The 15,685-nt window shown below is 40.2% G+C and overlaps 1 protein-coding gene across 1 annotated transcript; it reads right to left on the bottom strand.

The window, feature by feature from the left end:
- Positions 1–5,910: 5,910 nt before the first annotated feature.
- Positions 5,911–15,458, bottom strand: LOC120057929 (myosin light chain 1, skeletal muscle isoform-like). Its single transcript, XM_039006406.1, has 6 exons — positions 15,249–15,458; positions 13,367–13,394; positions 9,821–9,964; positions 8,512–8,685; positions 8,308–8,385; positions 5,911–6,621 (listed from the first exon to the last, which is right to left on the bottom strand). The coding sequence occupies exons 1-6, from the start codon at positions 15,378–15,380 to the stop codon at positions 6,593–6,595; spliced, it is 585 nt and encodes a 194-aa protein (XP_038862334.1). The 5' UTR covers positions 15,381–15,458; the 3' UTR covers positions 5,911–6,592.
- Positions 15,459–15,685: the final 227 nt, after the last annotated feature.

The following is a 15,685-nucleotide window of genomic DNA, read 5'->3' as shown; positions in this document are numbered from 1 at the left end:
ACACCCAGCCTTCAATTTCCCACAAGTCCACCTCCAGCCTCGGGTACCGAACAGCCCACCCTGCCTCAACCTCACCCTGCCTCAACCCCACTCTGCTTCTAGACCACTCTGCCTCTAGTCCACTCTGCCTGTAGACTGCTCAGCCCCCCAGACACCTTCCCTTTGCCTCCACTCAGCCTCTACTCTTCCTGCTAGTCCATCCCTGACACCCTTACCACACCCTGCCTCCCGTCCATCCTAGGCCCTGGACACCCTCATCCCACCCGACCTCCAGTCCACCCTAGACTCCCTCACCCTGTCCCAGGCCTCAGACTTCCTCAACCCTGCTACTCATCAACCCCAGCCCAGACACTCAGACACCGCCATCCTGCAGCAGCCTCATATCCGCCGCCCGATGGAGCTGCCTACCCTGCCCTATGTCAACAAGATAAATGAAGAAACAACAACAACAACCCTGAGGGAACTACAGAATATTTAGAAAGTACTTTTGGTCCATTTTTGTTGATATTTCCATTCCAAGTACCTGTATTTGGTGTATTGTTTTTATTTATGCTGCATATAGATAGATAGGTATATAAATAGTTAGATGGTGTCGAAGCACTGACCCCAAATCAGCTTTAGCAAAATAATCGGGCTAAGGGCCAGGTATAGGGTGGGGTGGTCTCTGTTCAGTGCTTAGAAGCAGCTTTTTCTTGCCACAGGTAGAAAGTCACGTGGCCATACCCATACAATACCCGTGCCATCTCGCCAACACGTCTTGTTTTTCTCAGTAAAGTGAATGGATGCCAAACTCAACATTCACCATAAATCAAGCATCCTTGAGGCAAATCATGCTTGTCCAACATCCAATATATAATAAATATATAAACAACTATATATATATATAGTACCAGTCAAAAGTTTGGACACATCTATTCATTCATTTTTTTGTACTATTTTCTACATTGTAGAATAATAGTGAAGACATCAACATGTTGAAATAACACATATAGAATCTTTTGGCATTCTCTTAACCAGCTTCATGAGGTAGTCACCTGGAATGCATTTCAATTAACAGGTGTGCCTTGTTAAAAGTTAATTTGTGGAATTTCTTTCCTTCTTAATGTGTTTGTGTTGTGACAAGGCAGGGGTGGCAAAAGACCAAGTCCATATTATGTCAAGAACAGCTCAAATAAGCAAAGAGAAATGACAGTCCATCATTACTTTAAGACATGAAGGTCAGTCAATCCAGAAAATGTCAAGAACTTTGAAAGTTTCTTGAAGTGCAGTCGCAAAAACCATCAAGCTCTATGATGTAACTGGCTCTCATGAGGACCGCCACAGGAAAGGAAGACCCAGAGTTACCTCTGCTGCAGAGTTCATTAGAGTTACCAGCCTTGGAAATTGCAGCCCAAATAAATGTTTCAGAGTTCAAGTAACTGATACATCTCAACATCTACTGTTCAGAGTAGACTGTGTGAATCAGGCCTTCATGGTTGAATTGCTTTAGAGAAACCTCTACTAAAGGACAACATTAAGAAGAAAATACTTGCTTGGGCCAAGAAACATGAGCAATGAACATTAGACTGGTGGAAATCTGTCCTTTGTCCTGATGAATCCAAATTTTTGATTTTTTGTCTTTGTGAGACATGGCAGTAGGTAAACGGATGATCTCCATGTGTTTGGTTCCCACCGTAAAGCATGGAGGAGGAGGTGTGATGGTGTGGGTGTGCTTTGCTGGTGACACTGTCTGTGATTTATTTACAATTGAAGGCACACTTAACCAGCATGGCTACCACAACATTCTGCAGCGATACTCCATCCCATCTGGTTTGAGTAGGTGAAGGGATGATCTCCATGTGTGTGGTTCCCACCGTAAAGCATGGAGGAGGAGGTGCGATGGTGTGGGGGTGCCTTGCTGGTGACACTGTCTGTGATTTATTTACAATTGAAGGCACACTTAACCAGCATGGCTACCACAGCATTCTGCAGCAATACTCCATCCCATCTGGTTTGTGCTTAGTGGGACTATCATTTGTTTTTCAACATGAGAATGACCCAAAACACACTTCCATGCTGTGTAAGGGCAATTTGACCAAGAAGGATGAGACGGTTTGGGATGAGTTTGACTGCAGAGTGAAGGAAAGGCAGCCAACAAGTGCTCAGCATATGTAGGTACTCCTTCAAGACTGTTGGAAAAGCATTCCAGGTGAATCTGGTTGAGAGAATGCCAAGAGTGTGCAAAGCTGTCATTAAGGCAAAGGGTGGCTACTTTGAAGAATCTGAAATATAAAATATATTTTGATTTGTTTAACACTTTTTTGGTTACTACGTGATTCCATATGTGTTATTTCATAGTTTTGATGTCTTCACTATTATTCTAACATGTAGAAAATAGTTTAAAAAAAAGAAAAACTTGAATGAGTAGGCATGTCCAAACTTTTGACTGGTACTGTATATATATATATATATGCCAGCTCTTTGTCAGCAACAACATCTCTTCAAAAAACTATTTTAAAAAGTGATAAGTCCTTTAAGTATAACTTATACCTGTACAATTGCATTACTGCAAGCACTAGATAATGGTATGATGAGCATGTATCAATTCTAGTTATGGAAAGAGGCTATTTTCTATTTCAAATAAAAGGATTTGAGTAAGTTATTTACTGAATCATTGGATAAAGATATGAACACTTCTTCATGTTTTTGTAGATATTAGTTGACTAGTATGTTATGTTTGTTGAAGTTGACTTCAGACAACTGTGCTGATATTGTTAAGAAGTGCATTTTTCAGGCCTGCAATAGAGTACTAAAGGCCCTGTGCCAGACTAGCTACCTGTCCAGGGGGTGTACTTGTACATCAAGCTGCCTCACACTACAGAAACAGGAGTTAGGCTCCTGCCCATATGGGCCATTCTGGCTCGAACAAGGCTTATTTTACTTACAGAGTATTAAATGTACCCTAATTATTTTACTTAACTATCTATCACTTTGTCCGAAGAGCCCGTGGATTTCGATGATAAAGAGTCAGGTTACAATCAAGATATTTTTATAGTTGAATCATTCCAAGTTGCAGCAGCACATACTTCAGTAGCACAACACATTAGGCTACATCTCCATTACTTCACTTCTCTGTCACTCACACATCTCTCCCGTGAATCCTCCTCACACGCAGGTGAGTCTGGGAAGGGTAGTTTCATATTAAGAGTCCAAACATAAAATCTCAATGGCAATGGCAATGCCATAATACAATTCTCAGATACACATGACATATTTCTGATTATAAAATATATTTTACTTACAGAGTACTAAATAATGTTACTCTCAAGAGTTCTCTCTGGGAGTTTTTCTTCCCGAAGGCTGGTTTGCCAGTCCTGGTTAAGTTTAAGAGGATGCTGCAGTGATTCTCATCTCACAAATCTCAGTTCACAAGAAACTTTGATGTAGCTGAAAGCTCACAGAAGCTGTGATCACAATCCATTCACTAATGCTAGCTACAGTAGGCATTGGATGGCTGTAAGATATTTTAGTCCATAGTGTTTGATGAACACCCCAAGGCTCTTAGAGCAGGCTGAGAATGCACTCAAGAGGGCTTGCAGTTGTCTGAACCATATTGTGAATGAAACTATGACTATTATTTAAATATTCAATTTAGGAAGCAGCTGTGGAACTCTGGTCCCTGTATCCTTACAGTTCACTTCTAGATGCTAGGTTTGTTTTGTGTAAAACATTTAGGGTGGGGAAATAAAGTGGGAAAATGCATAAAAAAATACATTTCATATAAACAAACTTTTAAAAAAGGAACTCAACAAATCATGTTGCATCTGTTTGATAAAGTGTTACGGTGTATTTTTTCTGTTGCCATTGTGGTATTTAGCCCTCCTTCCTCTCCTAGTATTCCTGATGTTTGTTTGCTTCTGTGTACTTTCTGCATCCCCCTATCTCCTATCCTCTGCCCCAACCTACAGCAACTGTTAATGTCATTAAAATTAGATGTACGCAGTTTTTTCTCCTGTTGATAAGGTACTAATAAAAAAATGCTCTTAACAATTAATGACAATAAAAAAACTATGAAGAACACTCTCGTTTTGATTATTTCCAAACTTTGCTGAACTTATAGTTACCACCAATGTTATTATAGTAAACTAAAACTGAAACAAAAACTAATCATGAAAAACAATTTGAGTCATGTCTTTGGTCACGTTTGCGTGGGTCAAACAAAAACACACTAATGACTGGTTGACAAAGCCTCCCACAATGCAGGCGATGGCTGCAGGACGAAGTTGGTGAAGAGCAGCTGCAGAAACTTGCAGTTGACTGCAGACAAAACGTCATGACTTTTGATCACGCCTTTTTGTAAAGTTCATTCAGTCTATCTGTTTTTTATCTCCAGAATGCAACAAACTTTGAAAGGGTCCACCGACTTGACAAAAATGATCCGCACGAATGTGTCCATTGAGATGAGCAGATGCAAGACTCCTATCCCACATTCACACATAATATCTGCGCATGTGCATGGGTGCGCTTCACACCACTACAACATGGTAGCTACGGGACCAAAACAGTGGAGAAGTTTAGTCTCGCGCTTCAACGCTCCTGGTTGTTGTGGAAATTGACCCACTACTACTGTTTACTTGTGCATCTACATCAGTGGTTCTCTAACCTCTCCTCTGGAACCCCCAGATGTTTCACAATTTTGTTATAACCCTGAACTAACAAACCTGATTCACCTAGTAAAGCGCTTGATGATTAGTTGACCATTTGAATCAGGTATGCTACCTGTGGAGTAGTTGAAATACATGAAACGGCTGGGGGTCTCTGGGGAGAGGTTTGAGAACTCCTGATCTACATTATCTCGTTGAGTGTATCTTTAAACCAAACCTATGACCTGACCCATCCCCGTATGCATTACTGCTCCACAGTGGCAAGAAATTACATCCCAAAAAACTATAAAACACATAAAAGGCTCCTAGCCACATGCTGACCAGACCGGACACGTCGCAAAATAAATTTAGAAATCCATGTTATTCAATTATTGCACCCACACTGCTTGCACGCGCCAACGAGCGTCTGCGACGCCAAGGGCTAAAATAGAAGTCGTTCCTATTTCTGACGCAGATCGCGCTGAAAGTCATCTCCTCATTGGTTTATAGAAGCAGGTACCCACGTGCCATCTCCTCATTGGTTATACCCACGTGGGTGACTGAAAGACGAACTTTGTTGCCAGTTGTCGTGGTAATACAATGAAAGTTTAGATGCGATCACCATATAAGTTCAAAGATGAAAAAGCCTGGAAGGAGGAGAGATGACTAGAAACGATTCGGTTGGCCGTTTTATGTGTGGATTAATTGTCAGAGTAGAGGTCCTTGTGCATTTCAGGTAAAATAACAACTCAATGTTTATATCCCAGGACAAATTAGCTAGCAACAGCAAGCTAGCTAAATAGGACAAATTAACGTTAGCTAGCAAGCGCAAGCTAGCTAGCTAAATTGCCATACATGTTTAATGCTTTTCGACCTGTCCCCAAATTAATGTCATTGGTTCAGAGTTTGTTTTGATATTTTAACCTGCGTGTCGTGATCGCGTTTGGTGTAGGGGGACAAAATACATTTATGCACGATAGCGCACGATGGCGCACGCACGCAGCCGGTTTGGGTTCCGTGTTAGGCTTCTTTCTGTCCCTAAAACTGAAACTAAATCATATAAAAACGAAATAGAAAATGTTTTTCTAAAACTTTGGATCTGAAACTGAATTTCAAATAAAAATCTTAAAACTAATAGAAATAAATAGGAATATTAAAAAAAACTATAATAACCTTGGTTTACCCCCCTCTAAAGTGCAGGACCCATACTTAAAAAAAGAGAGTGACACATGTTTTTTAAATCTTTTAATCATTCTTTGAGATGCAACAAGAAAACAAACGTTTCGGCTGCTAGGCCACCATCAGTGAGTGTAGCTACCCTGTAGCTACACTCAAGATGCATCTCAAATGGCAGCCTATTGGTCAAAAGTAGTGTACTATATATGGAATAGGGTACCATTTGGGACATACCCTCACTGTCTGCACTCTCCCGCAGAGCAAAGAATAAGAGCTGCGACACCAGAGGGTTTTTGAAAAGTTTATTATGTGAAATAGCAGAGGAGATAAATAAATTAAGACTGAGGGGATAGATAGGGAGAGTGAGTTTTGATGGCCAGTCTTGAGCAAAGCCAGTCACCTCTACTGGCCCAATCCAGGCAGTAAGTAAGTGATGGAAGGTTTAGCTTAACTACTGCAACGTTTCGGTGAGTCATCCCTACCTCTTTTCCCTCACCGACCCACGGTGGAGAGGCATACCAGGGGACAAACAACAAGAGCATCTGACGGTTGGCTGGAGAGAAAAAAGGATGGCTTCCAATGGAGGAAAATAGAGAGCAGAGTCGGAGGTCGGAGTCAGACCAACAAAAAAAAAGAATGAAACGAACAACAAAAATTACATCTCATAGTCCATTTTCCCCCTGTCTCTTTATCAGGTGGTGGTGAAGTAACCGTGGGGGAGTGGATGTCCTGACACCGTTGGGTCTGCAGATAACACGTTAGCTTCCTCGTTAGCCACTGCAGCTGGAGGATCCTTAAATAGACATGATGTGCTTGACAAAGGCTGCAGGGGTGAGGAGGAGGGAGGAGTGAGGGGAGGCAAAGGAGGGAGGAGGGGGAGGTAGAGGGGTGAGGAGGGAGGGTTAGGAGGTGGTCACAGGTGAAATAAAAAAGATAGAAAAAGAGGAGTGAGTAAGCACGTAAAGCTTTTTGATCTACATTAAAAATAAAAACAGACAATACAAATCTATAACTACGGTATAATCTAATAAATGTTTTTGGACTGAAATATGGTTCTATCTTATGTACAATATAACATATCAAAAGACCTGTATGATGTAAGTTTTCCTTCCAAATTGCACCTATTCCCTATGGGCCCTGGTATAATGTTGTACACTATGGGCGATTCTCTTACGGCAAAAGCAATGTGCATTGTGATTGGATTTTTAAAAAGTCATCAATGTAGGGGAATTTTGTCTTTGTTTTTTTTTACCTAACTTTTAACCTAAATCCAATGACATGGTGACATTTTTTATTGTTGTTGACAACTCAACCAAATGTTAAAGCTGCAATACGTAACTTTTTGGGTGACCCCGACAAAAAATGTGAGTTATAGATCTGACATTCTCATTAAAAGCAAGTCGAAGAAGCACACAATAAACAATAAAGCAAACAATAAAGCAAACAATTCAATGGAAATTCAATGTGTGCTATTTCTATGATTCTCATTTTTAAGTTTAGTTTTTGTGTCTTTTACTTTCGGTTAAATACACCAGTTCAAGAAATTGAACAATAAAGCAAACAATTCAATGGAAATTCAATGTGTGCTATTTCTATGATTCTCATTTTTAAGTTTAGTTTTTGTGTCTTTTACTTTCGGTTAAATACACCAGCTTCAAACAGCTGAAAATACAATATTTAAGGTTATGGAAAATATATTTCACAGTAGTTTGGATGGTGCAATGATTCTCTATACCAACTGGTTGCCCGCGTGCCGAATTTGGCACGCAGGTGATTTTATTTGGCCCCCCAAGATTTCTGAGCAAAAATAAATAAATTATATATATATATATATATATATATATATATATATTATTATATATATATATATATATATATATATATATATATATATATATATATATATATATATTATTATATATATATTATTATATATATATTATTATCTTTTTAAAAACTTTTTTTATTTTATTTTTTACTTGTTGGACATTAAAGACTGTAAAAACACCAGCAAATCAGCTCCAAGTGATTTTAATTTAAGAAATCTGTTCCAAAGTATTCCCACACATGATATGTGATCGTATACAAATGTATACAAAGTTTCAAATGATAATGTTTTAGTAAAATAATATATCTGTTTGAGCTTCTTCCAGTCAATTTGCCGTCTACAAATGATTTGTCATTATGTTCAGGCCCCCTGACCTTCCATGAAAGAACAAATCATCCCGTGGCTGAATCTAGTTGATGATCACTGCAATACACTATACTTCCTTGTTTTGTCACATAAACTGAAATCAAAACTAGACGTTGAACTGATGTCTGTGGCCAGTGGGAAGTCACCTACTTATAATGCATATTGTTGAAGAAAAGTATCAAATCATGCTGCCAGATTATACTGAGGTTTATGGTAATTGTTTGACATTGGTTGTGCACTACGAAAATGTCTCCCTATATGTAATAGGGTGCCATTTGGGACGTGACCTAAGACTTGGAAGACTTGAAAGCTTACCCTCGAAGTTAATACTGCCGTTCTCATCCTCCTGTCCTTGCATGAGGGCATCAATCTCAGCCTCGCTCATCTTCTCACCTAGAGGGAGGGAGAGGTGAGAAAGGTCAGGTCACCAGCTGGTCTGGTGTCATATAATATACGCACAGGAACTCATGCACTCATACACACACTTCATGTTAAAACTAAACCAAGGCAGCCACTCACCCAATGTTCCAAGGACAATACGCAGCTCCGCTCCCATCACGGTGCCATTGCCCTCCTTGTCAAAGACGCGCAGACCCTCAACGTAGTCATCGAAGGTTCCCTTGTTTGGGTCGTTGACAATGTGCTGGAGCATGGGAAGGAAGGCCTCGAACTCCAATCTCTTGGCGGCCATGTCTGTGGGCAGCCAGAGTGAGAGGAAATGCACTATAAGTATACAGTACGCTCCGGGGTGTGTGTGTGTGTGTGTGTGTGTGTGTGCGTGCGTGCGTGCGTGCGTGCGTGCGTGCGTGCGTGCGTGCATGTGTGTGTGTGTCAAAATATAACTACATACATAGATGGGGCGGCAGGTAGCCTAGTGATTAGAGCGTTGGACTCGTAACCGAAAGGTTGCAAGATCAAATCCCCGAGCTGACAAGGTACAAATCTGTCATTCTGCCCTTGAACAAGGCACTTAACCCACTGTTCCAGGCCATCATTGAAAATAAGAATTTGTTCTTAACCAACTTGCCTAGTTAAATAATGGTAAAAAATTTTTTTTAAAGATACTGTACATACATAGTGAAATAACATAAAGGTATATCACGTTTCACACTGGCAGGTATTGTAACCCTACTTCAAAGACCTTCTGCAGCTACTCAGGCTTAACAGCACCGATGGAGGGATCTGTCAGCTATTCAGGCTTAACACCACCAATGGAGGGATCTGTCCATCATGACAGGTGCTGACTTGTTACAATGTGCTATAAAATGGATCTGACAAATGCCAAGGTGTAATCCATAGACTTTGATAGACATCGCATCATTGTATTTGTCCCATTATGGCGTCTGTGAGAGCGCGAGCAGCGACGGTAGTCCTTCTACTACTTCTATGAGTTAGCAAACAAACTGAAACGGTGCATACTGCCTCCTGAAGTATGTTGTTTGAACAGGTATAAAGCCAAGGTTGGTGATTTACTACCACCTGCAGTTGTGGAATGTTTGCTCACGAGTATAATTAATTGGCTGATCCCTCCTGATGACCTCGGTTGAATTATATGATCCTTTCCTAACCCATAGGAAGTCCTACTCAGTTGACTACTTCAAAATGGTGGAAGTCCTCAATGGCGCAGCCCATACCGAAAGCCTCTTTTGTCTTCTATCTATCTCTATGGTGTGGTCACTTATTGAAGGACATGTTCTCTTCCCTAGTGTGCTATAGTAGGACAAACTTGTGTGTCCTTGTATCAGTTTGTGTATGTGTGTGTGTGTGCGTATGCCTGCACTTGTGTGTCCTTGTATCCGTTTACGTACTGTATATGTGTGTGTCTTACCTTCATCGGAGGGGTTGCCCAGGACTTTGCGCACCTCCTTGTTGGTGGGGTTCTGTCCCAGGGCGCGCATGATATCAGCGACCTGGTTGTAAGCCACCTTCGCGTCACCCACCCTGTCAAAGAGACCGAAAGCCTCCTTGTAGTCTGTGGTGTGGTGAGGTGAGATATGAGAGAGAGAGAGAGGGTTTTATTATCAGAGTACCTGGGCTAGAGGCCAACAGAAGCTATTATAACAAACCAAGAGATCTATGAAACAAACATGCAGACCATTTGGTCTTTGGTGTTTTTGCAGGGATTATTGTAAATATCTCAAATCAATGATGAGAGTTTTGCCCTATCCTTTTTATTATTGGATCTTGATGTAGAATTGCCTCCTGTTAATATTTGATTTAACCTGTAATTATCCAGGAAGTTCCGTTGAGGTCAGAATACCTCTTTTACAAGGGAGACCTGGCCAAATATATAATTTCAATCAAGCAGAGCAGGTCATTTATGAGAAAATGGATCTAGGTAAATTGAGAGAAATATCTTTGTAGGGCTGCTTTCTGTGTCAGCACATGCGCACTTGCGTAACAGCAGGCTGTTGCACTTATCTACTAGGTGGGGTGCGCACGTCACTCTTCATCCTCACTAACAGTGGTGGAAAAAATACTAAATTGTCATACTTGAGTAAAAGTAAAGCTTTAATAGAAAATGACTCAAGTAAAAGTCACCCAGTAAAATACCACTTGAGTAAAAGTCTAAAAGTATTTTGTTTTAAATATACTTAAGCATCAAAAGTAAATGGAATTGCTAAAATGTCATTAGGTATCAAAAGTGAAAGTATAAATCATTTCAAAGTTCCTTATATTAAGCAAACCAGATTGCACAATTGTCTTGTTTTTTTATTGATGGATAGCCAGGGGCACACTCCAACAAGCAGACATAATTTACAAAGGAAGAATTTGTGTTTAGTGAGTGCCAGGTCAGAGGCAGTAGGGATGACAAGGGATGTTCTTTTGATAAGTGTGTGAATTGGACCGTTTTCCTGTCAAAATGTACTTTTGGGTGTCAGGGAAAATGTATGGAGTAAAAAGTACATTATTTTCTTTAGGAATGTAGTGAAGTATAAAGTAAAAGTTGCCAAAAATATAAATAGTAAAAGTAAAGTACAGATACCCCCAAAAAACTACTTAAGTAGTACTTTAAAGTATTATTACTTAAGTATTTTACACCACTGCTCACTAAAAATTGCGCACGTGCAATGGGGAGAGACGACACCAGCCCGGGGAGAAGATAACAAGAGTTACCTACCTAGCCTAAACATTTATATGGGCTTATGATGGAACTCAATTGAAAGTGATCCGTTGAAAGAGGAATAGTTATTATGTGATTTCCTGCTCGCGCAAGCCCCAGCTGTCTCTTTCTCTCTATCACTTGCGGGCCGCCCAGGACGAAAGCATTTAAAGCACCAACTTGGAATCGATACTGCAGAGAGAATATGAGCCCCGCTCCTTTATAAGGCAATGCTGTGAATGGACTGAGTAAACCAAGAGAATGCTGACAGTGGCGTAACCAACAACCAGCCAGGGCGATGACTGCGCTATCGCATGCTGACGAGGGAGGTGAACAGGGCGCAGTGACCAAAGTTGAACTTTATGCAAATATTCCACAACATCGTGTTGCTATTGACCAATCGAAGCTCACTATAGTTTCCAGCCCCTACTGGATTGGCTGTTGATATCTAGCACTACCTGGCATGCTTGTTAGCTTGCTAGCACCAACATGAGGGCGAAGCAACTATGGATTTCTGAATTTAGGAGTTAAAATGGATCTCAGTTGGCATCCTCCAGGGCATTCTCTGGTAATGAGCTCAGCTTTATCAAAGGGTGACAATATGAGACAGGATGCATAAGTCTTTGACATTTAGAATGTCAATGAGAATGGAATAATAAATTGGAAATCCTACATGTCTTATTAGGCCTACGGATACGTTTTTTTTCTGTTCCATATTGCTTGACAACTTTAAAACCTTTTACTGCTGTGAGCTAAATCAAGGTGGGCTTAACACATGGTTATGGGCTTAAACAAAGAGCACACCTGTACCATTTCAGATATAGAGTTGAAATGTATTGAATTTTGAGTTTGCATCCCAATATGACACTTTATATATAGTACCAATCAAGAGTTTGGACACACCTACTCATTCAAGGGTTTTTCTTTATTTTTACTATTTTCTACATTGTAGAATAATAGTGAAGACATCAAAACTATGCAATAACACATATGGAATCATGTAGTAAGCAAAAAAGTGTTAAACAAATGAAAATATATTTTATATTTGAGATTGTTCAAAGTAGCCACCCTTTGCCATGATGCCAGCTTTGCACACTCTGGAATTAGTAGGTGTGTCCAAACTTTTGACTGGTACTGTACATCACAGAATACTTTAATATCACAAAACCAATTAACATAGAAACACCAGTTAAAAAAATAAAATAATGTTAATTAATTATGAAATTATGACAAATATTTATAACATTCCACCCATTAGGCCATTAGGGGGCAATTCGGTCAGTTGACTGCAACCAGCCTTTATGTTATAACAGGTTATAACTCATTGTGACAGTTTATAACGGGTCAAGTGGTACCCTAATCTGTGGTGCCCTAATCTGTGGTCCAACCAGATATCAGATACCATGAATTTAATTGAATAGTTTTGTTGTTTGTTTATATAATATATCAGGCTTTTTTGCCCAGTGTTAATTTAGCCATAATGTGTTTACATTCATATAGAGGGGTGAACTGTGTCCTAAGAACCTTAGAGGCTTGACCATTGCAATTTTGGAAAATGTATTGAGATTGGCTGCAGGTGCATGTCATTTGACAACGTTCACCTCTATAGGAAATATCAAGTTGTAAATACCCTCCCGAGGTTGTTTAATGTTACAAGTTCTTTGGGTTATTCAGATCAAAAGTAAGCCTAGTCAAAATATTACTATTGCATTTTTTGGGGTATTTGTTATATTTTTAAACACTACTTAGTCCAGGTGTAGGAAAAGTAACATTGAGATAGAAATCAGTGGCAGCTAATCCATGTTGGGTAAATACTATGTAAAAAGACCTAAAGTGGATTTATTATAGTGGGTTTTATTAGGCGTCAGAGGTACAGACCTGGGTTCAAATACTATTTGAAATCTTTGCTCTAGCCTGCCTGGAGTGCCAGGTGAGCGAGGTTTGCGGTTTGCGGTTTGCGGTTCTGGGATTATTCTATTGGTCCATTAAGCCAGGCACGCTCAGAAAAATTATTTTAAATGATTTCAAATAGTATTTTAACCCAGGTCTGCGAAGGTGCAGTGTTAGTGATCTGTTTTACAGCAGTGATAGTGGTAACTTTTTACAGCAGTGACAGCGATATCAGATTTTTTTTTTTTTTACAGTAATAGTAATATGGCCGGTTTTCAAGACACATATTTAGCCTATAGTATTGGCCTAAGAAACACTTTCAATAGATCATTTAACATGCTTTTTAAACTGTCCCTTAGTAATATGGTTTAGTGAACTTACCCTCATGCTGGTCGGGAGTGAACTCCACCTATAGAGGAAAGCAGAGAAAAGCAATCAGAACATTGAAAGAAAGTGGGGGCCCACTTTGGAACATTTACAGCCAGTGTAGTAATACCATCCTGGCACAATTCCACTGTCTGCTATATCAGATCTGAGACTTTCTATGGACTTAAACCCTCCTATTATACTGTCTAGGGAAATTGTTGAGTAGCCTCAACTACAGCCTTTCTATATCTCCCCAGAATAGTTTCTCTCCTAAACCTGATTCTAGAAAGAGAGTCTTGGTATCGCAAGACTACCAGTGTAGTAGGCTAACTCCACTTTACTTAACTCCACTTCCAGGTCCAGATATTGACTTACAGGGGGCTTGGGTCATCTCCTTACTATTTTACAGTCCATCTTACACACCAATGAAACTGAGTGCCATAAGAAGGGGATGAGGTTTTGGGGTACCCGTCTGCAATAGTCCCCCAGTTTTACTTTAGGTCTCATACTGTCTCAAATGTGAGGCCATCTGCTATTGGGCTGTTGGAGTAGGCCTAGGCTATACACACCAGGCTCACTACCTTGAGATCAAACACAAAACATTTTCAAGTGATTATGTACCAGTAGATTTTCCTTTGACTCCTTACAGTGTAGAAGAACATTTTACAATAATTTTGCAAATGACTAACTGCAAAAGGGATATATAGCTTAATATGCATCTCTTAATCTTGTATTGCTGCATAAACAATACTGATTGTATTGTAGCCTGCTTTACTGTGTGTAGGTTATTTTGACAATTGGATTTTGCTTGAAAATAACACAGTCAATTGGATTATAAATTGGACTAATCCAACAAAAACACCACATATCCCACTCTGCAAAGACATAAATTCAACATCGATTCCACATCGGTTCAAAGTAATTTCGTTGAAATTATGTGGAAACAACGTTCATTCAACAAGCGTGGCCCAGTGGAAAGCAAGTAAAAGAAATGATAAAGAGTTATGCTCCCATCAGCTAAGAAATATTACCCCTACAAATCCTTGAGACAAAATTAGCTCCACAGCTATACTCTTATGATGGTACTCGGTCTTTGAGGTCCATCTTTAGATACTTGAACATGTCCACATTTGGTGACAAGTTCCATTGCCATTTCACCTTGTTACAAACTCGTTCAGCCTATCAGGGGAGCCGAGGGGCATAGGGCGTGGCTTAGATGAGCGCGAGCATCGCCTCTCCGGAGCTAACCGAGGTTCTGTCTCAACATTTTTAATCCTGCATCAGAATTAGGTCCGTCTCAGAGAGCACTCTTAACATTTGCCATAGAATACATTATGGAAAACATGACAAAATAATCCCAACATAATTATTTGTCAAAATACAACAGTAGGCCTACTTTGTTAAACTATTTCAAAACTGTGGTAACTCCATAGGTTGAAATAGGTAGCCTAATAAGTAACATGTGCCTACAATATCCTAACAGCACACAAATAGATTGGTTATCAATTTGTATATTTAAATTTAATAGGGATTTACATTCCCATATAATATGTAGTCTAGGCCCATATGATTGTAGCATCAAGCATGTAGTGATAATGGCCCTTCACTGGCAACCATACCATACTGTAGCTTCAGAAAAACACTCCCAACGAACGACCAGGTCAAACACCGGCTACATCTCACATATGCAACGGAGAGACTCTAAAGAAGCATAGTAACAAATAAAGCCTAGTAAATGTAAATATTTAAATTATATTGTGACTCATGAAAGAATAGCATAATTTAACATTACAATAACATTTTTATTTTGCAGACAGACAAAGTGCCCAATAGGATAGCGGGAGGATGCAGGGCATAGGCTAGGGGAGGCAGGGTAAAGCAGAAAGAACATAGTTACCTTGACTGTGGACAAGTCAAGTGGAGGGGGAGCAGCGACCACATCAGGCTCGGGTGCGGGAGCAGGTGCGGCTGCCTTTGCAGGCTCGGCTTTCTTGGCGGGTGCCGCCTTAGCGTCCTTCTTGGGTGCCATTTTAGCAGAGAGTAAGTTAGTTAGCTACTTCACCGATAATTCAGACAGTTCCCGCGTAAGCTTGGAGAAGACTCGGAGCATGAAGGGAGCATCTGGGCGTATATATATGAGTATATTTTACAAAGTACCCTCGTCAAAGCAGCCCAAGGGACGGGATTGGACAGCGCAAGGAGAGGCGTGGGGGGCTGTGCTATACATGGAATAGGGACACCCCATGTAAGTCGCGGCCGAGGATGAGCGTTAGAAGATGTTTATTTAAAACAATGCTAGCTGTGGAAAAAAAGAAAAACATGGGAAGCGGTGAT

This window comes from Salvelinus namaycush, chromosome 13 (genome assembly GCF_016432855.1).
Source record: "Salvelinus namaycush isolate Seneca chromosome 13, SaNama_1.0, whole genome shotgun sequence".
NCBI lineage: Eukaryota > Metazoa > Chordata > Actinopteri > Salmoniformes > Salmonidae > Salvelinus > Salvelinus namaycush.
This window is presented reverse-complemented; position numbering and strand designations above follow the sequence as displayed.